At 42.3% G+C, this 26,841-nt stretch overlaps 2 protein-coding genes across 2 annotated transcripts in view; one reads left to right on the forward strand and one right to left on the reverse strand.

Moving 5' to 3' along the window:
- mrps18a (mitochondrial ribosomal protein S18A) overlaps positions 1-2,627 on the forward strand; it is a 141,494-nt gene extending 138,867 nt beyond the window's left edge. The window contains exon 6 of the mRNA XM_063040634.1: positions 2,317-2,627. Coding sequence (XP_062896704.1) covers positions 2,317-2,461 — 145 coding nt within the window. The 3' untranslated portion in view covers positions 2,462-2,627. The remainder of the gene's footprint in view (positions 1-2,316) is intronic.
- Positions 2,628-2,679: 52 nt separating this feature from the next.
- rsph9 (radial spoke head component 9) overlaps positions 2,680-26,841 on the reverse strand; it is a 51,293-nt gene continuing 27,131 nt past the window's right edge. Inside the window, exon 5 of the mRNA XM_063040633.1 lies at positions 2,680-2,845. Within this exon, the coding sequence (XP_062896703.1) occupies positions 2,685-2,845 (161 nt within the window). The 3' untranslated portion in view covers positions 2,680-2,684. The remainder of the gene's footprint in view (positions 2,846-26,841) is intronic.

Raw genomic sequence — 26,841 nt, forward strand, 5'->3', positions numbered from 1 at the left:
ATCTGCAAACTGGCAACAAAGCCAAATATTCCATCATCTAAGTCATTTATATACAGCATAAAAAGGAGCGGTCCCAGCACTGATCCTTTGCGGAACACCACTAGTCACTGGCAGCCAACCAGACAAGGATCCTTTTATTCCCACTTACTGGCTCCTACCAATCAACCAATGCTCTAACCATGTTAGTAACTTTCCTGTAATACCATGGGCTCTTAACTTGGTAAGCAGCCTTATGTGTGGCACCTTGTCAAAAGCCTTATTAAAGTCCAAATACACAACATCTATTGCATCCCCTTTACCTATCCTACTTGTAATCTCCTCAAAGAATTCCAACAGGTTTGTCAGGCAAGATTTTCCGTTAAAGAAACCATGCAAACTTTGCCCTATCTTGTCCCGTGTCACTAAGTACTCCCTAATCTCATCCTCAACAATTGACTCCAAAATCTTTCCAACTGCTGAGGTCAAGCTAACTGGTCTATAATTTCCTTTCTGCTGTCTTCCACCTTTCTTAAAGAGTGGAGTGATATTTGCTATTTTCCAGCCCTCTGGCACCATGCCAGAGTCAAACTGTTTTTGGAAGATCATTTCTAATGCCTCCACAATCTCTAATGCTACTTCTTCAGAACCCTAAGGTACAGTTCATCTGGTCTGGGTGACTTATGTACCCCTCGGTCTTTCAGCTTGTTGAGCACCTTCTCCCTTGTAATAGTAACTGTACTCACTTCTCTTCCTTCACACGCTACAACTGGCACACTGCTAGTGTCTTTCACAGTGAAGACTGATGCAAAATACTCATTTAGTTCATCTGCCATTAGGCTGTTTTGTTGGATAGCATCAAATTGTGTGAATTGTGAGAGCTCTGCTCATCCAAGCAAGAGAGAATTCCATTATGTTTGTAACTTAGACCTTGATGCTGGGAAGGCTTAGGTTGTCAGGAGGTGTATCACTCATTGGAGGGTGTCCAATCTCTGTTTTTATAACCACAGTATGGGGCTGATCCAGTTGAGTTTCTGGTCAGTGGTGACACTAGCAGAGTTGTTGACTCTGATGGTAACATCATTGAATATTAAAATTAGTGATTAGATTCTAATGGTTTTGAGGTGCAAATGGATTTGCCACCTATCATCCAATGAATATTGTCTAGGTCTTACCGTACTCATCAGTGAACATCTCCAGTCCTTATGATGGAAGGACAGTCATTGATGAAGTAGCTGAAGATAGTTTGGCCTAGGACACTGCCCTGAGGAACTCTGGCAATGATGTCCTGAGGCTGAGGTGATTACTCTTCAACAACGTGACTCTAACTTGCAGAATGTTCTTCCCTTTATGTCCATTGATAGCAGTTTTATCAGGGTCCCTAGAACCTTCCTGGAGCAAGTACTGCCTGAGTGTCAGTGACACTCTCACCTCACTGCTGGAATTTAGCTCTGTAGTCTGTACCTGTAACAAGACTATAATAAGGCCAAGTGTCCAATGGGCATTTTGCACCTGTGAGCATGTTATGAATGAATAAAGGCCACGTAATAGCACTGTCAATAACACCTTCCATCTATCATTTTGTTAACAGATCTTAGCTGGGCAGTTTTCCACATTGTTCAGGTATATGCTAGTATTGTAATTGTACAGGAATGGTTTGGCTGGAGGTCCAGCTAGTTCCAGTATATAGCTCTTAAATACCTCAGCTGGTTGTCTGGTGAATTGGCAGAATATGATTGCTACTGCTTTAGTCTTTAGTCTCTAGTACTTCCTTGCTGGGCCCTGCCATAAATAGGGATAGGAACGTTTTTGGAATGTCCTCCTCCAGAAATGCCATCACTATTCGCAACTCAAAATGTCTAAATTCGATGTACGGGTTGATGTTCTATCTCATGCTACATCTGAGAACTTGGTTGGACAGGTAAGAATGAATTGGATCTGGAGTTACTTCTCAGCCGTCTGTTAAAGGATGAGAAATTTTGGTTTCAACAAGTAGCTTATAAGTTTTTTTTTAATTTTGTGGTTATCATTATTAATGACTGTTTTTTCATAATACAACTGCCATGGCTTTAACTCAGGCCTTGGGATTCCTAGTCTAGATTTATGGATTAGTTACCCAAGGTATACAAACTCAGCATAGACTGGGAATTGAAGCTAGTCTTCCTGCTTAAGCAGCTGCATTGTCAGAATACTTAGCTGACCCAATCATGAAATATCTATTTTAGTAAGCATTGTACAGTTCTTGTAGATGTCACACTTAAGCTGCCACGCTGAAGGCTACACACTTCAATCTATATCCAGTACATCACTGTAACATTTTTTAAAAATGTGTTTTTGCAGATACCTAACTCGATGGTCAGTCAAGTCCGTGAAGCCCATTTGGAAGAAAGGCCTTAAGTGGTGTAAGGTACGCATGCCTGTCGGAGACCCAATAATGAAGAATAACATTGTCTATGGGAAGAAACCCTACTATATGAAGCACTGATGTGGATGCTGGCAACTTTAAGCTCCTGGGCATTTTTTTGAATCCAATATTCAGAAGGGTATTCAGATAAGATTTATTTAGATACAGAGATTTCTTTGCTATTAATGTGTACATAATAATTCTGTGGATATCATCTATAATTTGACGATGCAGATTAAAGCAATAGAGGCTCAACTAAACCAAGTGTCATTGATTTTTGCTGTGGTGTGAATTCACTGGACTATCATATCATGAAAGGAAAATCCATGTTCTTCTCGCCCAGGCCCATGTAAAGGTAGCCAAACTGAGTGGTTTCCGGCACGTGGAAGAAAATGAAGCCAGGCCAGAGGAGGTTTTGGAGAATGACCAGCTTGTTGCCTCTCTCATACTGTAGAGTCCAAAACACTGAAACATAAAAAAAGCAGTCTTCAGTCTTCCATTCAAATCAGAACTCAGGCTCCTATATGCCTGCTCTAAAGGTTAATTCATTGTCATTGAAGTGCAGGGACAGAAAGTTTAAATGATAGAAATTTGATTGTGTTGAACAGTCCCTGGGATAGAAACACTTTTTGGATGGAGGAACTGTAACAGAACACCCTTTCCAGATAATGATAAATCCCGCTCGTCAGCCTATACCCAGACAGTGTTCTTCATATAGGGAAGGGAAGAGGGAGGAGGGTTAGATACAAGTTGTAATTTGAAGCTGCTTGAGACATCATCCAAGCAATATATTGAGATAGTACTGGGGTGAAAGACTTCACCTACAAGTGAGTCCAAAGGAAGTAGGGTTGTTGTTTGTCTTAGTGCATTGGTTTAAAAAGAGTTTTGATAATTGTATATAAGGAGAAACAATTCCTAGTGGCAAAAGATACTTTATTTAAAGTGATTTCAAAAGAATAAAATTCAATATGTTAACAACAGGAATTCTGCAGATGCTAGAAATTCAAGCAACACACATAAAAGTTGCTGGTGAACGCAGCAGGCCAGGCAGCATCTCTAGGAAGAGGTGCAGTCGATGTTTCAGGCCGAGACCCTTTGTCAGGACTAACTGAAGGAAGAGTAAGGGATTTGAAAGTCTTCCTTCAGTTAGTCCTGACGAAGGGTCTCGGCCTGAAAAGTCGACTTCACCTCTTCCTAGAGATGCTGCCTGGCCTGCTGCGTTCACCAGCAACTTCAATATGTTAAGATGTTTTACGCAGGAAGCAGTGACCATTAATGTAGATCTTTGGAAGCCATTTAAAAATATATTTCAAAAGGAAGCTGAATAAGTAGCTACAATGGCAGTATTTTCAGGGCTATCAAAAAAACAGGGGAGTGCGCAAACTGTATAGCTCTTTCGTAAGTTACATTGTGGGTGCAATGAACCTCTGTGGGCAAAGGCATCTTGTTGCTTTATTAATAAAGCAACAAGACCTCCTGTAGGAATGAGACAATTAGCAGCCTGTTTTTTGAGGGAAGAATGTTGGCTTGGGTACCAACCTGCTTTACAAATGGGCAGGGTGGAGGAGAATGCCCTGGTATATGCTTTCATGCAGATCACTAACATTGATGTGCATAAATAATAGAAAAGGCACTCAAACAGAGGCACTAATGTAGAGAACTGGCGTCCTTTACGTCTCAGGTCTACAGCTTAACTCAAAAGCCAGAACTTCTAGCATGTGAAAATCTTGTGCAACGTGTTTTGATTCCCTTGGGACTTGCCAGCCAAATGGCCTTGATTAAATTAAAGCTTCATTTGTACTTAGCTTAAAGGAAGAATTTAAGACTTGAAACCTTCAGAGTTGCACCTGCCACTTTATCTAATAAAACCTTGGTAATACAAAACTCTTAATTGCATAGAGAACTCCTGTCTTGTTCAGGAGACGTTCTGAAATAATTCCTACTAAAACAGATAGTCTTTTCAAATCCTGTGGCTGAAATTAAAATATATACAGGTCCCATAAAATTATACCTTTGCCATCAGCTTGCATATTAAGAGTTTTATTTTTCTGTGGGAAAGATGCTACACCTGAGTATATCATGCACAGGCTATTTATTGTGTTGCTGTAAAACAGAATATTGATTGAAGGATGATGCACCAGCAGTGGATTTATTTAATCAGCTCAAGGCTTCTTATTTCCAGTCTCAAACATAATGGATTATTGCCATTAGCAGATGCACATGTTGATAATAAGCCTTTTATATGGAAAATGTTCTGCAAAGCACTCCCTTTTGGGAACAACCTGACATTTAGAGCTGAAAATAAAAGCACTAGTACAACTTTATTTGCCAGACCCTTTACATTGATAGATATTGCTAGTGGGGTAACAAATGGAAGAAGCCACAGATGGCTTTTACTACATGTTAAACACTGGCTCAATTTCCATGCACAGTCTCTTAATATACTGAAGTTCCTGAAAGGTGGACGATGATAGGGGCAGGATGGGGAGGTGAATTTAGGAGTCCTGAAAAAAGAAGACAAAATTAATTTGTACAGAGAATAAAAGGCCATCTGTTAGAGTCAATGTGGTAAGGATGATATATCTGGCAATAAGGCCTGGGAGTTTACTTGCACTGCCAGACTAATGGTCAGTGATCCTGCTTCCGTATGTTATGCTGCAATTCTACAGGATCTTGGTGAGATGTACATACTTCTGGGTTTGTTTTTCGTGAAATCCAACATGCTTCAAATCTTTCCACCCTTGCAAAGGTATCTATGATCAGAGACTATAATTTTACGGTAAGAATAGGCTATTTAGAGGGGATCTGAGGAAGAATTCTTTCAGTTGTTGAAATCTGGCACATATTGTCGTAATGCATGATGAAGGCAGAGACTCACGATATTTAAAAAGTAAACATTTAGATAAGTAGCTGATATACTATAGCATGGAAACTTATGGGTCAAATGGTGGAAATTAGGATTAGTTTAAGGCTGGTGAGGCATAGTGGGTCAAAGAACTGTTTCTGTACTCTGTGACTCACCATAGAGTGCAGGGAAATGCGCTAGACAGATTCGCTTATGATAGGATACTGAGCAGACTAAACACATGCTTTATTCAATTAACTGAAAAGAGATATATTAACAAAATTTTCTAAAATCTTACATGGGTTGAAAGGCTGATGGTTGGGAGGTTTCCCCTTCAGCCCATCTAGTCTATATTGATCAAATTGTCTATTTGAGCTGGATCCATTTGTCTGCCTTTGGCCCATATGCCTCTAAACTCTTTCTCTCCATGTACCTATCTAAATAGAGTTGTAGTCATACAACAAAGAAACAGACTCTGTGACTGAACTTGTCCATGCTGACCAAGATGTTCATCTGAGCTAGTCCTATTTGTCTCATATCCCTCTATAAGCCAGGGGTTCCCAACCATTTTTATGCCTTGGATCAATACCATTAAGTAAGGGGTCCATGAACCACAGGCCTGAACCTTTTCTGTCTATCTACCTATCCAAATGTCTTATAAACATTGTTAGTGTACCCACTTCTCCCAGTTACTTTGGCAGCTCCATATACCCATTACACTATGGAAAAACATACTTTGCAATTGGATCTTCACTCTTCTGACCAATGGACCCCAATCATTTAGGGCAGGCAACAACACCTCTGCCATGATTTTTCTCAGCACTAGTGCCCTACAAGGCTACGTCCTCAGCCCTCTGCTCTACTTTTCAAACACTGTACCGTACTCTCTACTCCCTATGACTGTGTGGTCAGATTCTGCTCTAACTCCATCTACAAGTTTGCAGATCACACTACCACAGTGAGTCAAAGCTCCAATGACAATGATTGAATGGTTCAAGTTCCCAGAATGATCATCACTATTACCCTGCCCTGGCCCAACCACATAGATGTGATGGTCAAGAAAGTGCATCTCTGCCTCAACTTCCTCAGGAGGCTAATGAAAGTTGGCACATTCCCATTGACCCTCACCGTTTTTTATAAATGTACCATAGAAAGCATCCTATGTAGTTTTATCATGACTTGGTGTGGCAACTGCACTGCCTATGACTGCAAGAAACTCCAGAAAGTTGTAAACAGCTCAGCCTGTTATGAATACCAGTTTTTAATCCCCTTTCCCAGGAAAACTGACTATGCATTAATCCTATCTATGCCCTTCATGAATTTATACATCTTTATTAAGTTACCCTTCAGTATCCAACACCTCGAAACATAAAGCCCCAGCCTGCCGAACCCCTCCCTACGACTCAGGCCCCTGAATCCTGACAATGTTCATGTATATCTTTTCTGCACTCTTTTGAATTTTACGACGTCTTTCCTATAAGAGTGTAACCAAAACTATGCGCAGTAATCCAGGTGTGGCCTTAACATATTGGAAGCAAAGCAGGTTAATTGCACATTGAATGACAGTATTAATGGCAAATTCAGTTGCCCTAGCAGTGTGGTCAATAGTACTTGACCCTGCTGTATTTACATTCTGTGAGAACAGCTGAGAAACCACTGCACTGCCCCCCAACAACCCCAGCAAAATGGCTGGGGTTATTCTGAATGTTTAAGTGGTGCAGCTTTTGGATCCAGGCTCAAACTGCATCCACATGGGAACATGTTTCACCTTTCAATTGCAGAATTGCTTGCAGCTGAATGACTAATTATTGTCAAATTATTTTTATAGGCTTTTTTTAAGTAGTGAAAATTTAGGTAGTTAATGTTGGTTGATATATTTAGTAATGCAAAGGAGCCTGCATTTATTTGGTAGATTTTGTGTTTATCAGGGGAAAGCAAGGGAGACAGCAGATCAAAGTGCCTTTGAAATATCATCACCACCATTCAGCCACTCTTTGTTTTCCCTGTTGTTTCTTTGATAGTCTCTGAGTGAAATCTTTACTTATGACTGATTTTTACTCATGGTTCCACAGCTACATGTCCTCCATGCTGGTGGATGTGAGTTGATTTTCACTACTGTATTTTTTCATCCAACACCATCAGCACTGCTTTCAACCTGTATTTATCCAGCATTCATGGGATGTCAGGTTTCACAGAACATATATTTGGACCACAATTAATTCATGGGAAGCTCTCATCACCAGCAAAAAGTCTCCTGTTACCCTGCCAACTGGCTAATCCAGTGTATTTTAATTTTTATTTTGGCACCTTAGGTAAAGATTTACGTAGCCAAGACTTTTGCACAGTACTGTATTTGTCAACATGGAGTGTGTTTGTAAATCTGGAGAGAGCAAAGGATGTTGGGATGGTGAAGGTAGAGTGCTGTGGGAGGGTTGTGGGACAGGTGGCAGAGGATTGCTAGGAGCAGGGGTGGCGCAGGTGCAGACACACTCAGCCCTTAGAGAGTAGGTAAGTCATTTGATTCCAAACAATTGGTTTATTGATCATTACAGAATGTCTCTCTGGTTCTTCCCGCTCCCTCCTCTCTTGTTCCCTTCCCCTTTTCCCAACCATGATTCGCCTCCCACTCTCAATCCACAGTACAGACCCATATCAGAATCAGGTTTATCATTACTCATACGCCTCATGAAATTTGGTTTTTTTTGCAGTAGCAGTAGCAGTGCAATGCAATACATAATATTTCTGCAGTTATGTGCAAAAGTCCTGGGCATGTATATATAAGACTTTTGCATAGTACTGTTTAAAGTTTAAAGTGAGAGGAGAAAGAATTAAAAGGGACCAGAGGGAAAAGTTTTAAACATAGGGGGTTGTGTATCCACCTCTACTACTGCCAGAAGAAGTTATAGAGCTGGGTACCATTACAACATTCAGAAGACATTTGGATACATTCACAAACAGGAGAGGTTTATAAGGATGTGGGTGTTAGGAATCTTGGTCAGGATGGACAAATCATATAAAGAACCTGTTTTCCATGCTGTCAGGTTTCACTCCATTAACGATCTTGTATTTTTTCCCCTTTTATCATAGGAAGAGGAATTTTGGTCCAATCAATCGACACTGGTTCAGAGCAGTGTCCTAACTTCAATTTTTCCCACTTATTTCATTATAAACTCATCTGTCTCACATGCCTATCATCTCCACTCTAACTCTCTTAAGCTTTTGGCACCTTTATCATAAACCCCATTAATTTTAAGGTATCAGTTTTAGCTTATAGTCATAAACACCAAGGTGCAGGGAAATACCTTGCTCAATAGAAGCTCATAGAGTTAACAGTGTACATGGTAATAATAGGGTCAGAAGGTGGTGTAAAGTCCTGATGACTGATTTCTGTTTCAAAGTGCTACATCCCTCTGGACACAGGTGGAAAGGCACTTGCTGCCTGTGGGTTCTGACGTGGTTTTCCTTTAGTTATTCTTTCACAGGATGGGGATGCCACTGGCAATTTATTGTTCACTCCCAAATGTTCCAAAAGAGAGATAACCACATTGGTGGACCTGAAGTCACATAGGAGGGTTAGAATGGCAGATTTCCCTTCCTGGAGGCTACTGGTGAACCAGGTTAGTTTGTAAAGCATTGCAACAATTGTATGGCTACCATCACTGAGTCTGTATTTCTCAGCTACCATCATGGCATTTCAACTCATGTCTCTGAATTGATGGGCCAGAACTCTGCAGCTAGTCAAATAACTTAATCATTACACCAGTGTGGACATCAAGCATGTCACAGTGCAGGGCAGGAGGCCATCCATGCCCAGAAGTGTCCAGATGATCACAAACCTTCAAATTATCTACCAGGCTATAGCACTCTGTTTATATTCTCCCCTACCCCAGCCCAGGCTTTCTCATGCCTCCAACTGTATCTTCCAGCCTCACTAAAATTATTATGTGGGGCATTAGCAACCAGCACATTAACATAATCATATTACTGATTGGGTATTAGCATATTAATGTCATAAAAAATGTCCTGGTGAAATGGAGAAAATTTTTTCAATGCACAACCCTTGGCAGAAAAGCAGGATAGTGCAGATGTCGCATATCCAAAGTCAAAACTTGAAAATGTTGGAAATACTCAGCTTGCCAAATGAATTAGTGCAGAGAAACAGCTTCAGGTTAATCATTTCATGCATATAATCATACAGCATGAAAACAGGGCATTTGACCCAAATGATCTGTCAATCTAAGCTAGTCCCATTTGCCCAGGTTGGGCCCATAATCCTCTAAGCCTTTCCTGTCTATGTACCTGTCCAAGTACTTTTTAATGTTGTTAGTGTATCTGTTTCAACCACTTCCTCTGGCAGATCATTCCACATTCCAACCAACATCTAGGTGAAAAAGTTGCCTCTCAGGTTCTTGTTAAATATCTCCCCTCTCACCTTAAACCTATGCCCTCTAATTCTTAATTCCCCTACTCTAGGAGAAAGATTGAGGGTATTCAGCCTGTATATGCCTCATCTGATTGTAAACACCTCTCTAAAATCAACCCCTTTTCACCTATGCTCCAATTAATAAAGTCCTAGCCCGCTCAGCCTCTTGGTATAACTCAGTTCCTCAAGTGCTGGAACTTCCTCATGAATCTTATACATTTTCCAGCTTAATATCATGTTTCCTATAGTAGGATGACCAAAACTGAACTCAGTACTCTAAATGTGGCCACACCAGTGACATTATTTCAAATGTGGTTTCACCGATGTGAGAAAACAGAGGGAAAAAAAAAACAGGCAAGACCTGTCAAAGCAACACACACAAAATGTTGAGGAATCCAGCAGGTCAGGCAGCATCTATGGAAATGAATAAAGAGTCAACCTTTTGGGCCAAGACCCTTCTTCAGGACTGAAATTGAAGGGGAAGATGCTAGAATAAGAAGGTGCAGGGGAAGGGAAGGAGGCTAACTAACAAGTGATATGTGAAGCCAAGTGAGTGGGAAAGGTAAAGGACTGGAGGAGAAGGAATCTGATAGGAGAGGAGAGTAGACCACAGGAGAAAGGGAAGGAGGAGGGGACCCAAGGGCAGGTGAGGAGAGGTAAAAGGCTAGAGTGGGGATTAAAAGAAGAGGGGATGGGGAGGGAAAAAAACTTCTTAGCGGAAAGAGAAATCAATATTCATGCCATCAGGTTGGAGGCTACCCAAACAGAATATAAGGTGTTGCTCTTCCACCCTGAGGGTGGCCTCATGTTGGCACAAGAGGAGGCAGTGGACCGACATGTCAGAACCAGAATGGAAATCGGAATTACAATGTTTGGCCACCAGGAAGTTCCACTTTTGGCTGATGGAGCAGAGGTGCTCAACAAAGCGGTCCACAATTTACAAGGGGTCTCACCAGAGCAGAGGAGACCACATTGGGAGCATGAGCCCAGCAGATTTGCAGATGAAGTGCACCTCATGTAGAAGGATTGCTGGGAGCCATGTATGAGGTGAGGAGAGGAGGTAATATGCAAGTGTAGCACTTGGGCCGGGGCCACTTGCAGGAATAAGTGCCTGGAGGGAGATCAGTGGGGAGGGACGAATGGACAAGGGAATTGTGGAGGCAGCGTTCCCTGCAGAAAGTGGGTGGGGTGGCGGGTAAAGATATGTTTAGTGGTAGGAGGTGTCAAAGGTTGGCAGATAGGAGATATAAAGTGAATATAGGTGTGGGAGTGAAAATTTAGAATGATAGTGCATTCTAAAGGGAGTTTAAATGGAATACTTGAAATATGGATTAAAAGTGATGCAAATACTCAATCAGCTGCATAGAAAGGAAATATTTGTAGGGCTCTGAGTAAAGGCAGAGACTAATTGGGAAACTTTAATTCCACAGACTTGATGGGCTGATTAGGATCATGAGCTAGGATGCTAGTTCTAATGTAATGTTGCCACTGTTCAATCTAGATAATTCTTTTAAAAATGTCTCATATAATGTGCCAGTGAATTTACTTCATTAGGAGTTTGCAAAGATTCAGTATGTCATCAAAGACTCTTTACAAATTTCTATACTTGTTTAATGGTGAGCATTCTGACTGGTTGCATCATGCCCTGGTGTTGTGGGGTTCAATACACAGAATCACAAAAGGATTGTAGACTCAACCAGCTCCATTACAAGCACAACACTCCCCACTATCAAAGTAATCTTCAAAAGGCAGTGCCTCATGACCATAACCATCTACAACATGAAATCATTAACTCATTACTACCATCTTCCATCAGGGAGGATGTGCAGGAGCATGAAGACCCACATTCAATGATTCAGAAACAGCTTCTTTCCTGCTGGCAATAGATGTCCTCATGACCCATGAATACTACCTTGTTACTTTTTTTTACACTACTTATTTTTTAATTTGTTTTTTTTACTTATTGAGATGCAGCAAGGGATGGGCCCTTCTGGGCCTTTGAGCCACTCCGCCAAGTAATCCCCTGATTTAACTCTAGCCTAATCACAGGACAATTTGCAATTTGCAATGACCAATTATCCTACAAACCAGTATGTCTTTGGATTGTGGGAGGAAACCAACACTGTCATGGGGAGAATATACAAACTCCTTACAGACAGCAGCAGGAATTGAACCCGGGTCGCTAGTACTTTAAAGTGTTGTGCTAACCACTATGTTATTTAGTCATTTATGACTTGTGCACTATGCTGCCACAAAGTAAAAACATTCATGTAATTTAAGTTTGATAATTAATTTGATTCTGATTCTGATACTGAAAATAAATACTTTGGTACATTGCATATTAATATTACAGGGCACAAATTTATCACAAGGTACAGTGATAGACACACATGTTTTCTGTGAATAATCAGATTTTACTGCTCCCCTTTAAATAATAATTCTTCTGTAGTCATCTTCCACAGTGCCCTGCCCTGAACTTGCTTTTTTTTATTAATAAAGGACACGGTTGTTTGCAAGCTGAAATTAATCAAGCGTCCACAGAGTCCTTCAATTTTGGGCTTAGATTTCCCTTGGCATTTCAGCCCAAATTTAATCAAGCCACTTTACTGGAGTGCTTATGCTCTAAAAACCCCTTGTAGTATAAAAAAAAGTGTCCTGCCAAGAAAAGATTCCCAGCACTGTTACTAAGTTCTAGTCAGTCATAGCCTTTTAAATCCTGCCCAGAAAGATTATTGTCCTCCATAGTCCAAACATCTGGATAACAAAGCAAAATTTTAGAAAACAGGTCATTATTAATAAATAAAAGCTCATCAATCCAGAGATGTCCTGGAAATCTATTTTGACAGCCAACTGTTTCAGTTCATGGAAAGGTTTGATTCTCAATCAACCAATATTTCCTTAGAAGCCTCATAGATTCTACAGCACTACACGAGAAAAAGAAACCTAAAACCACATTTTTCTGCTCCCTTTCCGTTCAGCACTCGTCAGCTATATAAGTACAGGGAATTAGGAGAGGTGGAAGTTCCATTTTCTTCAACAATCACTCAGTTGAGTCATGAACTGTTTCTTAATATGTATAGGATCACATCTAGGGTGAAAATGTGTGAGTGTGGGATTGAGGCAGTGGTGATGGTGTGTACCAAAACCTCCAAGAACACTGGTTACATAGGTAGTTCATGTACAGAATATAAGGGAAGAGGAGAAGTAACCTACAGGAGTGGAACGTTCCTTTATCGCAAATTCCAAGTCAACAATGAAAACTTGCTGTGCATCGTCATGCACTTCAGATGCAGGTGCGTTCTCAAGTGTTATCAGCACAACTGGGACTTATTGTACTCACTGCCTGTTGGTATCCACTGCAAAGCCTGGGGGCCCACAATCTCATATCTTTTCAAAATCAAAATCAAGTTTATTGTCAATGCACGTATGCCATGCAAAGTTAAAAAGTTACTTACAGCAGCAGCAAAACAAGCATATAGCATCACTCACAAGAAAATACAAGCTCAAATTATACCCATCTTTCACAAGAAAGAAAACAGCAAAAAAAAAATGGCAAAGGCCATAAAGTGGTCATGGTGTTGCTATACTGTAGTGATTAAGGTTGTGCGAGAACTGGTTGAAGGGAAGTTGCTGTTCTTGAACCTGGTGATGTGGGACTTCAGGCTTCTGTACCTTCTGCTTAACAGTAGCTGCAAGAGGTTGGGATGACCCAGATGATGCGGATCTTGGATGATAGCTGTTGCCTTCTTGAGGCAACACCTCATGTAGATACTAGCAATGTTGGGGAGGCACATGCCCAACAATATATTGGGCTGAGTCCAATACTTTCTGCAGCTTCTAACATCCCTTCATATTCAAATTGCCACACCAAATCATGGTACAAACTCTAGGCGTTGAAGTTGACCTCAAGAATATTTCTCCTGATACAGTGCATACTAGACATTGTGCAGGATGTGTGGAAGAATGGGATTACATATTGGACCAGAAATCAACAGTCCTAGACTAATCCAGTGGTACCAATTGAAATTTATCCCAGCAGCCAAATAGGTGGTTTGTTTAAATGAACAGGAATAAAGAGACTAACATCAGTTATGATGGCTAAGAAAGTATGAAGTTGTCATAAAACCCCATGCAGTTCACTGCTATCCTTTTGAAAAGGAATTCTGCCTCCCGTTCGTGTCTGGCCTTTATTTCATTCCATGTCCACAGATTCGTAACTGCCTTCTGAAATATCTCAGCTTATAACCGTTGTGCCAGACTTATGAAGAGTAATAAGAGAAAAACAATTCTCAGGTCAATTTGGGAATGGTCTTACTCATGAGACCCACTATCCATGAATGACTACAAAAATATTGTGTAAGTTGGAAGTGGAGGATTAAAGCCACTTCACTCTCTTCAGGTGTTTATTGCTGGAGAGCCAGATAAAGATAACAAAACCTTCAGACAAAGAATAAATACAGAAATGTCGCAAGTATCCAATTTGTATGTCACTCTATAAATTAAAGCAAAGAAAGTTCAGAAGTTCATAGATAAGGATGAAGAAAAGTTCAAAGGTAGTGATCCTAGCTGTCAGGATGTCTGATCTGAAGTTTATCCAGACAACTCCAGTCCTCCCACTTTTCCCCAACTAGCTGAGTTATGTATGGCAACGTGACTATTGTATCCAGCAGAACCAGAAAGGAGACCCATACTACAATCAAGAAATGAAGCACACCACCTTTTTCACACAGAGGGTGATGTTCGTATGGAACCAGCTGCTGGAGGAAGTAGATGAGGCAGGTATAATTACAACATTTAAAACATTTAGACAAGTGCATGGAAAGTTTAGAGTTCAAAGAACATTTATTATCGAAGTACATATATGTCACCATGGACTATCTTGAGATTCATTTCTTTGTCAGCATTCACAGTAGAACAAATAAATACAATAGAATCAATGGAAAACCACGCACAAAGAATAACAAATGACCAATGCACAAAAGAAGACAAACTGCAAACAAGAAATAATAATAATAAATAAGTAGAAAATAAGTAATACTGAGAACATGATTTGTAGAGTCCTTGACAGTGAGCCCATAGGTTGTGGAATCAGTTCAGTGTTGAGGTGAGTGAAGTTATCCACACTGGTACAGGAGCCGGATGGTTGAAGGTAGGTTGAAAATTCTGTACTTTGTATTGTTGTACACTTCTATAAAAATTGCAGTGACACAGGAAAAAAAAAACAATGTGAGAGTCAGGGTGAAGCCAAATGGGCATCAATAATTCTTCCAGTTGGCCATGGAAAGGCAATGTACAAAGGTGCTGGAAAACAGGGGTTAGTGTGGAGCAGTTTGAGAGGAGGTCATGTCATGAATCCCCCAGACCTGACAACAGGTAGCACTGAGGCACAGACCATACAGTAATTGATGAACAGCAGCTCCTTTCAGAGTTAGCAAGACAGTTGCATCTGTTTGAAGATTTTTCTCAAGGTGTTTCAAAGAGAAACAAGCTTGCTTTGAAAAATAGCCCAGATTTGCCCACTGTCAAACAATTCAGAAAACAATAACATAACCTAGACAGTCACAGGCAGAGCAGGATTGCACACTATTATCTTTGGAAACAGAAGCCCCCAGCAAAACATTAATGTTGATAATTATTAGTGGTATATTCAAAATGTCTGATGTCTGGATTGAATGGCTCTTGCAGGAGCAATTTTGTAGTCAAGATTGTGCTATAGGATCACAGGATAACAGATAGGAGGCCAAATGACCCATTGTGTTTGTGCCAGCTTTCTGAAAGCAGTGTTCAAATTCTAACCCAGTCTTTCCTCTACGTTCAACAAAACATTTCTCTTTAGTCATTCACCTGCCTTTTGAAAATTCTTATTGAAGTTGCTTCCATCACCTTTTCAGGTAGTTAACTGATCTGTAAAAAAAAGCTAAAGAAAAATTTCTTCTTGTTCCTTGGTGAATTCACTTAGATATATGATAGGAATAGATTGGGAAAAAATAAATCAGGGTCAGAGTCATCTCCCAGTCCAATATTCTGAGCGTTGATGTCCCACTAAGCAGGCCATATGATTTGCAAGCCTGACCTAAATACCCAAAGTAGACACTCCAATTCGAGCTTTGTGGAGAGCCTCAATGCTGTGCTCAAAGCATCCTTGAAAAATTGCTACATTTCCATTGACTCCAAGAAATTCCTCACACATGAATAATATTCGGGGTGGTACCATTCTATTTAGAGACACACGCCAGCAACAGACCCTTCCAGTCCAAAGAGCCCATGCCGCCAATTACACGCACATGATCTATGGACCTGTATCCGTATGTCTTTGTGTGAGGAAACTGAAGCACCCAGAGGAAACTTACACAGTCACAGGGAGAATGTACAAACTCCTTACAGACCTGGTTCACTGGCACTATAATAGTGTTACACTACATATAATTGGGAACTAGAGGTCCATGTGTACTAAAATGTGAAAGGAAACTCCCACTCCATTCAGCTGTGGAAGAATTATAGAGACACATATCATAAAAACAGACACTTACGGCTCACTTCATCCATCCTGATCATGATGCCTTTCTACAAATATAGAACAGTATAGTATAGGAATAGACCTTATGACCCATGATGTTGTGACAAACTAACTAAGCTAATGATTCCTGATTTTATTGATCTCATCTGCCTGCACATGGTCCATTTTCCTCCATTCTCTGCATATTTATGTGCCTATCTAAGAGCCTCTTAAATGCATCTCTATGTTGTCTCCACCACCCCTGGCAACTCATTCCAGGCATGCATCACTCTCTGTGTAAAAACTTGACCCACCCATCTCCTTTGAATATTCTCCCTCATCTAGTACTAGGTATTTTGACCATGGGAAAAAGATACTGCTGACTACCTATGCCTCATAATTTTATAAACTTCAGTCAGGTCTCCCTCAGACTCCACTGCTCCAGAGAAATAACCCTAGCTTGTCCAACCTCTGCTAAGTCTGCAGTTATCACACCCCCATATCGGCTGCCTCAGAATCCACAAAAGCAGAGTGGAATCAAGTCATCCATGATCCCAAAGCACAGTAAAAGAAGAAAAATAAAGCGTGGACACTAAAATCTGAAGACCTTGAGTTACTTACTGGTTTGATGAATTAATTTAAGGTAGGGTTTTCCTGTTCACATTAAAAGATTTAAAAGAATAAATCCCACTGCTCTATGTGCTACCCTGTCCGCCGTGCAGAAAAACCTGCAGTCCCTATTTCAGTGTCTGCCACAGCTTCGGGCGTCATTTTCCACTGCCTACCATGGACTTCTCTGACATTTCATCCTCTGCCAGATCCACACCTTCAACCACTGGTTCTTCTCCTTCCTCATGTCCAGGAAAGATCGAAAGATCACCTGTTCCCAGACTTCAGCCACTGCCGTGAACCATTTGGACATCGATTCCATCGGACACCTCCAGACCAAAGATCTCACCTCCACCTCTGATTCTGACAACCCTGGATGGCTCTAGACCATGGATCCCACCATTGCCAACTCCATTTCCAACAACCCTAAATGCCTTCAGACCATGAATTATGTATCGCTCAGCTCCAGCTTCAGCCCCAAACTCAGCCAACTCCACCTCCAGACCAAGATATTTCGCACAGTTGCTAGGCCCATGGGCTCCCCTTCCCTCACCAACCCCAAGCTCCCTGTTATTTTTTTGGGTCCGCAGAGCCTCTAGCTTGCTCTTATCCTTCCTTCCCTGAACTCCAACCCTCCACTCTCCTATGACACCACCAACTCTCTTACCCCCTCTGATGCCAACTCTAATCCCTGTAGTGTCTTTATCAATCCCTCCAACCTTCTCCTCTCTGAAGCAGAATCTCTGCCCTTAGCAATGGGCTTAATTTACCAACACATCATTGAGTTCCATGCCCACCACAACGTTGAGCTCTTTTACTATCTCCAAGCCCAGTTCTTTGGCAAGGATTCCCCACCCCACATAGGTGACTCCTCAAATCTCCAACCTTCCAACTCTTCTTGGATACTTCACTCTGGTTTTCTGCCTGCTGTCGATGTTTTGATCTCTAATTTCTGACATCAACTGTCTTGACTTCAGCACTCCTCTCCTATTCGAACCTTACCCCTTCTGACCACCTTGCCCTCCACTCTCTCCACACCAGTCCCAATCTTATCATCAAACTAACAGACAAAGGGAGTGCTGTTGTAGTCTGGCAGAGTGACTTCTACCTCGTTGAAGCCGGGCAGCAACTCTCAGACACTTCCTCTTACCATTTGAAAAGGACCCCATCCACAACCATCAGGACATTGTCTCAGGCACCATCACAGATTTCATCATCTCTGGAGATGTCCAATCCACTCATAGTTCCCTTACCCAGCACTACCCGTTACTAGCTCATACCCAAGATCCACAAAACTGACTGTGCAGATAAGCCCATTGCTTCTGGCTGCTTCTGCCCTCAATGAACTTTGGCCCACATACCTTGACCCCATTTTATTCCCCTTGGTTCAGTCCCTTTCCACCTACATCTACAATACTTCTCATACTCTTGATCTCCTCAACAACTTTCAATTCCCTGGCCCTGCTCGCTTCATTTTCACCATGGATGTCCAGTCCCTAAACATTTCTATTCCCCATCAATAAGCCCTCCACTTCTTCCTCAACAGTAGACCCGAACAGTTCCCCTCAATCTGGCGGAACTGGTCCCCACACTCAACAACTTCACTTTTAAGCTCTTCCCACTTACTCCAAACTCAAGGTGTAGCTATGAGTACCTACATGGGTCCCAGCTATGCCAGCCTTTTCATTTGCTATGTGGAATGGTCCATGTTCCAAGCCCTCCCAGATAATGGTCTCCAACTCTTTCTGCTCCACGTTGACCACTGCATTAGTGCTGCTTCATACGCCCATGATGAGCTCATCAATTTAATCAATTTTGCCTCCAGCTTTCACCCTGCCCTTAATTTCACATGGTCCCTTTCTGACATCTCTCTCTCCTTGATCTCTCTGTCTCCATCTCTGGAGACAAACTGTTTACAAATATCATCTAAAAACCTACTGATTCTCATGCTATCTTGACTATACCATTTCCTATCCTTCCTCCTGTAATAATGCCATTCCCTTTTCTCAGTTCCTTGGTATCTGCTGCATCTGTTTCCAGAAGGATGCTTTCCAGGACTTCCGAGATGTCCTCCTTCTTTAAAGAACGGGATTTTTCTTCTTCCTCCATTGATGCTGCCCTCACCCACATCTCCTCCATTTCCCGGACAACTGCGCTCTCCCCAGCTTCCTGTTGCCTTAACAGAGGTAGAGTTTTGCTTGTCCTTACCACCATTTCATGAGCCTCTGTATTCAACACATCATTCTCTACAACACCTGCCACCTTCAGTGGATCTCTACCACCAAGTACATCTTTAACTGCCCCTCCCCCCCCCCCAACCTGTGCTTTCTACAGGGATTTCTCTCTCCATGATTCCCTTGGCCATTCATCCCTCCCCACTAATCTCCCTCCTGGCACTTGTCTCTGCAAGCAGAAGTGCTACACCTTCCCATTTATCTCTTCCCTCGCCTCCATTCAGGGCCCCAAACAGTCCTTGCAGGTGAGGGAACACTTTACCTGCAAATCTGTTGGGACTGTCTACTGTATCCAGTGCTCTGAATGTGGTCTCTTCTGCATTGGAGAGACCCAATGTAGATTGAGGAACCATTTTGTTGAGCACCTTTGCTCCATCCACAAAAAGCAGGATTTCCACGTGGCCAACCATTTAAATTCCAATCCCCATTCACATTCAGACACATCAGATCATGGCCTCCTCTTCTGGCACGGTGAGGTCACTCTCAGGTTTGAGGAGCAACACCTCATGTTCCATCTAGGTAGCCTCCAACCAACCTAATGGCTTGAATTTTTGATTTCTCTAACTTTCTTACTGGGAAAGGTTGGGCAAGTTGGGGTGTTATTCCATGAAATTTGGAAGACTGAATGGTGACCCTACATAGGTGTGTAACATCAGGAATCCCGATGAAGGGTCTTGGTCCGAAATGTCAACTGCTTATTCGTTTCCATAGAAACTGTCTGACCTGCTGAATCTACAGCATTTTGTGTGCATTGCCAATACAATTGTAGGTAATTTATCACCAATTAAGACTCATTAGCAATTGCTTCAGATAAACATTTTCCAACTGATGTGTGGAGTAAACAGTGGGAAGTGTGTGAAATTATCTTCAGGTATGGTGTGTAATGGTAGCAAAGGCACAGTGAGGGGTGGTGGTGAAGACAGCAGGTAATTGAAAGCCAGGAATAGAAGAGAGGAATAAGAGTATAAATGCTCTTTAATTTATTTCCAAGTTTTTCTTTCCTGTTTTTTTCCTTTTCCTATTTGCAGAAGTCTAACCTGTGTAATGGTAATATGGTGGGATTTAGCTGACTAGTTATTCTAGCATTTTCCATTTTCTTTCTTTTTTCTTAAGCTACACACATAAATCTACCCTTGTTGGACAAGTCCTACCACCTTGCCATGAACAATTTATTATTCAGGCCTGGTAGCTTAATCTGCTGATAACTGTACCCATTAGGCCACCCTCTGCACTGAAAACTCTCTCTTCTAGTTCTGATGAAGGGTCACAGACCCAGAACATTGCTGTTTCTCTTTCCTCTGATTGGCTGATCACTCCCAGCATTTCATTTTTCTTTCAGATTTCCAGCATTTACAGCTTTTCAACTTCATTGTTTTTATTTTCTCTGACTCACACTGACAGATTATGAGAATGTTCAGTGATCTAGCAGTGGTCTACTCTCAGTTTCATTGACAATTGAAACAATCAAGCAAGAGGAAGATAAGAAGTTAAACCCGGGTAGGCCTTATGTAGGAAGTCAACTCTGGTAGCACTGACATTTGGGGGAGTGTTGTGGAGCAGAGGGGCTTAAGAGTACATGTACATAGTTTGCTGAAACAGGTAGAAAGGGTGGCGAAAAAGATATTTGGCACATTGGCTCACTGGCCTTCATAAGTCAAGCATTAAGTTAGGGGCTGAAGTGTTACGTTGCATTGGTGAGGTCACAAGAGTACAGTTTTGACTACCTGGTTAGAGGGCAGACGTCATTAAGCTGGAAAGAGTGCCTTGAAAATTTATGAGAATGTTGCCAGGACTCAAGGACCTGTGTTACTGGGTAACATTGGGCAAGCTAGTTCTTTTTTTCCCCAAGAAACTTAGAGGACTGAATGGTGACCTGACATAGGTGTACAAAATCATGAGAGGCATAGTTAGGGTGAATGCACACAGTCTTTTTCCCATGCAAAGAGAATTAAGAAAGGGCTAGAGATGGGAAACAATGAAATGGGAACTGAGGGAAATTTTCTTCTTTAATGTATATCTGGAATGAGCTGCTAAATAAATTAGTTGAGGCAGGTACATTTAAAGGGCATTTGGCTATGGATAGTAAAGGTTTAAAAGGCCATGAGCCAAATGCAGGTACATGAGACTAGCTTGGATGGACATCTTGGTTGGCATGGATGAGCTGGTCTGAGGGCCCCTTTCTGTGTTGTATGACTCTACGCCTCTACAGGTTTCCCCCGCCATCCGAAGGTAGAGCGTTCCTATGAAACGGTTCGTAAGCCGAAATGTTGTAAAGCGAAGAAGCGATTACCATTTATTTATATGGGAAAATTTTGTGAGCGTTCGCAGACCCAAAAATAACCTACCAAATCATGCCAAATAACACATAAAACCTAAAATAACAGGAACATATAGTAAAAGCAGGAATGATATGATAAATACACAGCCTATATAAAGTAGAAATACTTTTCCACAATCATTACTGAACTGTTCTCCGCAGCGAAAATCTCACGCAAGCGCTGTTGGCAAGAACACTCTCTCCAGTAACCTTTAAGCTATGAAGCTGCCAAATCATACCAAATAACACGTAAAAATACACGGCCGATATAAAGTAGAAATAATGTATGTACAGTGTAGTATCACTTACCGGAATTGGGACAGCGCCAAGCACACAGATGATGGTGTGTTAGGCTGAGTCGGAGTTTGGGTGGTGCAGTGGCCCCCCACCCTCCAGGCCGCCGAGTGATACATTGCCGCGAAGCGTGCAGGGGTCCAGCGGTAGCTGGGAGGCACACAGCACATCTTTAAGAAAAAAGCCGAAATAAACAAGCTAATTAATTAGGTGCTGCCCGACACTTAACTGTTGGCCCAGATCAGTGTCGATTTCCGATAGTGTCGTCTCTGATCTGGGCCGACAATTACGTGTCGGTGGCACCTAATTAATTAGCATGTTTATTTCGACTTTTTTCTTAAAGATGTGCTGCGTGCGTCCCGGCTACTGTTGCATTTTCTGCGAATCGGTATCAGTCCATGGCCTGGGGGTTGGGGTGGTGGGACACTTGGGTGTCATCTTGTCGTCTCTTTCCATTAGAGCAGGCAGCTCATCTTCTTCTATCTCTGCCCGCTTCGATGTCGAAGGTCGAGGTTCGTCATCTGCTGTGGCTGAGGTGGAAGGCTTGCTTGACTGCTGACCCTCGTGCATTTTTCTATCACATGGTTCTTTAATAAGGACTCAAACCATCCTGCAACTATCTCCTAAACCGATGTACCCTTTCAAAATTAAAGTCGTACTTTATCATTACTCATTCGGTTTCGATTGTTATCCTTTTTTTCTTCCAATTGCATCAGCTCTTCATCTGTCAGTTCTTAGTGATGGGATGCCAAAACCTCTTCAACATCATGTTCGTCAGCTTCCACAAGCCAAACTCACGTTTTCCTTACTTCGTTCACCACGATCAAAATGCTTAATTATGTCTAGTTTTACAGTAAGTGTAACACCTTTACGAGCTCTTTCAGGCTTTTCCGATACCTTAGAACTCATCTTGCAAACGGCTGCTCACAGGCACGTGTTTCAGCAATGCTGGCGAGAATGCAGTTCCGAATCCGGGGGAGAGCGGCTGCTCGGGGCGCGCTCTGCCTTTTATCGCGCGCTGATTTTTTTCACGCACTGATTTTTTATTGCGCGCTGTATTTTTTTTTGTAACAGTGAAAACACCTTCTGAAAGTGAAAACAGGGTACTAATGTAGGTCTTTCGTAACAGTGAGGTTTCGTAAAGCAAATGTTCGAAAAGCGGGGACACCTGATATATGTGTATTGGTACCACACTATATGAAGGACATGATTAAGCTGGACAGGGTGCAGAAAAGATTCAAAAGGACTGGCTGACTTGAGTTATAAGGAGAGATTGGATAGGCTTAGTTTGTTTTCCTTTAAGTTAAGGAGACTATTAAGATTATTAGAGGCATAGATAGGGTATACAGAAAAACAAGAATATCGTCGCAAGAATCAGCCATCTGGCCCTTTAAGCCTGCCCAACTATTTAATATGATCGTAACAGGTGTATGCTGGCCACTGTGTCTCCATGGCAGGGGTGTACATAACTAGGCAGCATTGGCTTAAGGTGAGAAAGGAGAAGTTTAAATGAGATCTGAAGGGTAAATCTTCTCCACATGAAGGGTAGCTGGTATCTGAAATGAAGTACCAGATGAGGTGGTGGTGGTGGCAGGAACAGCAGCAATATTTAAGAGGCATCTGCACAGGGCATAGAGGGACATGGAACAGATGCAGGCTACTGAGATTAGAATACTGTCGATGTTTTACCTTGGAGAGATTACCATCTTGGAGGTCCTACTGTTCAGTCCCTTTCCTAACTCCCTAGCTCACAGCGCAGGATCATTTCCCACTTTCTACCTGTGGCATTGGTGCTAACCTGCTGCTCACCCTCCCTCTTATGAGAATATTCTGAGTCTCTCGGAGATATGCTTGACCCTGGCACCTGGGAGGCAACACACCATCCTGGCGTCTCTTTCACGGCCACAGAATCCCATGTCCATCTCCCTAACTACTGAGTCTCTTATCACTATCACTCTGTGTGACTTTACCCTTCTCCGCTGAGCCACACTGCAACTAAGCTGGTTGTTGTTCCTGTCCCCTGCTAGGTCATCTCCCCCAGCAATATCCAAAGAGCTGTACTTGCTGCTGAGAGGAATGGCCACAGGGAAACCCTGCACCAGCTGACTCCCCTGCTGGTCACCCACCCAATCTGACGCCTCCACTTGGGTGTGACCACCTCAGTAAAAGCTTCAGCTATGAGGTTTTCAGCTTTCTGGATGGACCCGAGTACATCCAGCTCCAGTTCCTTGACGTCGTCAGTCAGGGCTGAAGTTGAATACACTTCTAGTCATCAGGGAGACCTGTTAAGTACCCTACAATCTTACATTTTACAGGAGTAGCATTAAGCTATCTCAACTACCATCCTGCCTACACTCATTATACAAACGAGAGAAAATCTGCAGATGCTGGAAATCCAAACAACACACACACACACACACACACAAACACACACACAAAATGCTAGAGGGACTCAGCAGGCCAGGCAGCATCTATGGAAAAGAGTACAGTTGACGTTTCAGGCTGAGACCCTTCAGCAGGACTGGAGAAAAAAAAGAGAGAATATTCTGAGTCGCATCGAGACATCCTTGACCCTAGCATATGGGAGGCAACACACCTTCCTGGCTCTCTTTCGTAGCCACAGAATCTCATGACAGGACTTTTTCTCTCCAGTGCTGCTGAAGGGTATTGGCCCGAAATGTTGACGACACTTGTTTCCATAGGTGCCGCCTGACCTGCTGAGTTCCTCCAACGTTCCGTGTGTACACACGTTATACCTTTGCTTTTAACTTCTTAAGCTTAAACCCTACAAACAACTAATTCTACAAAGATCTGATTTTAAATGAATCAGCACCCTTAGCTTTGCCTGTTCTCACCAAAGCCTGTTGAGCCACAGTCTCCCACTCTAAACCTGGCCTATCCACACACAGTTGGTCACACCAAAAATGGTCACTCTACTTAAACCTCACTTTTTTTTTTATTAACCTTTGCAAAGTTACTATTAATGCAATCAATCTCCCTTTCTGCAGACAAGCTCCAACAGGTTTTGGTCACTTTTAAACCTGGCACGTAAAGTACACAAGGTTATTAAATGTCTGTAGCTCACTCCATTATCTTCCGCTCAACAGAAAAGATCCAACAGGCTCTGGATACTTTTTAAACTTGACAATATGATAAACTAGCACAGAAGAATCCAGCATAACCAACCAACCATAACCATATTGAATGGCGGGACCAAGTGGTGTCATCCCTCTCCTATGTTCTCTGACAGTAAATATTACATTTACTGAGGCTTTATAAGGCACAGGTGAGGCCTCACCCCGAGTATTGTGAACAATTTTGGGCTCCTCATCTTAGAAAAGATGTGCTGGCATTGGAGAGGGTTCAGAGGAGGTTCACAAGGATGATTCCAGGAATGAAAGGGTTATCATATGAGGAATGTTCGATGGCTCTGGGTCTGTACTCGCTGCAATTCATAAGGATGAGGGGGCATCTCATTGTAACCTTTCGAATGTTGAAAGGCCTAGACAGAGTAGATGTGGAAAGGATGTTTCCCATGGTGGGAGAGTCTAGGACAAGAGGGCACAGCCTCAGGATAGAGGGGCACCCTTTCTAAACAGAGATGCAGAGAAATTTCTTCAGCCAAAGGGTGGTGAATTTGTGGGAGCCACGTCGTTGGGTGTATTTAAGGCAGAGATTGATAGGTTCCTGATTGGACCATGTCATCAAAGGTTACGGGGAGAAGGTGGGAACTGGGGCTAAGGAGGAGATAGGAAAAAAGGATCAGCCATGATTGAATGGCTGAGCAGACTCGATGGGCCAGATGCCCTAATTCTGCTCCTATGTCTTAGGTCTTAATTAAGTAGTATTTTAGATGAGCATTTGAAATGATATTGCATAGAAAAGCTATGGGTCGAGTGATGGTAATGAAATTAGCAGATAGATACAATGGGTGGCATAGGCATAGTCAATTGAAGGACTTAATACACTTTGTCAGAACTGGGAAAAAGAGAAAGAAGTAGTTTTTAAGTTAAAAGAGGTTTGCATTTTTCTGTTCTTTTGTATTTTCTCCATCTAGCTGTCATTGTTAACTTATCAAATGGATAGCTTCATCTATGACTGTACCAGTCATAGTATCATACAGCATGGAAACACATTGTTCGGCCAACAAGTCCATGCTGACCATTGCGCCATTCCCAGTTGCCAAGGTTTGTGTCAGATCCCTCTAAACCTTTCCAGTACCTTTTAATTGTTATTAATATATATAGAAACATAAAAAAACTACAGCACAATACAGGCCCTTTGGCCCACAATGCTGTGCAGAACATGTACTTACTTTAGAAATTACCTAAGGTTACCCCTAGCCCTCTATTTTGCTAAGCTCCATGTACCTATCCAGGAGTCTCTTAAAAGACCCTATCGTATCCACCTCCACCACCATCGCTGGCAGCCCATTCGACGCACTCACCACTCTGCATAAAAAAAACCTACCCCCGACATCTCTGTACCTTCTTCCAAGCACCTTAAAACTGTGCCCTCTCGTGCTAGCCACTTCAGCCCTGGGAAAAAGCCTCTGACTATCCACATGATCAATGCCTGTCATCAACTTATATACCTCTATCAGGTCACCTCTCATCCTCCACTGCTCCAAGGAGAAAAGGCCAGGTTCACACAACCTATTCTCGAAAGGCATGCTCCCCAAACCAGGCAACATCCTTGTAAATCTCCTCTACACCCTTTCTATAATTTCCACATCCTTCCTGTAGTGAAGTGACCAGAATAGGTGACCAGAACTGAGCATAGTACTGCAACTGGGGTCCAATCAGGGTCTTATATAGCTGTAACATTACCTCTCAAACTTAATCCCATGGTTGATGAAGGCCAATGCACCGTATGCCTTCTTAACCACAGAGTCAACCTGCGCAGCAGCTTTGAGTGTCCTATGGACTCGGACCCCAAGATCCCTCTGATTCTCCACACTGCCAAGAGCCTTACCATTAATACTATATTCTGCCATCATATTTGACCTACCAAAATGAACCACCTCACACTTATTTGGTTTGAACTCCATCTACCACATCTCAGCCCAGTTTTGCATCCTATTGATGTCCCGCTGTAACCTCTGACAGCCCTCCACACTATCCAGAACACCCCGAATCTTGGTGTCATCAGCAAATTTACTAACCCATCCCTTCACTTCCTCATCCTCATAAAAATCACAAACAGAAGGAGTCCCAGAGCAGGTCCCTGAGGCACACCACTGG

This window comes from Mobula hypostoma, chromosome 2 (genome assembly GCF_963921235.1).
Source record: "Mobula hypostoma chromosome 2, sMobHyp1.1, whole genome shotgun sequence".
NCBI lineage: Eukaryota > Metazoa > Chordata > Chondrichthyes > Myliobatiformes > Myliobatidae > Mobula > Mobula hypostoma.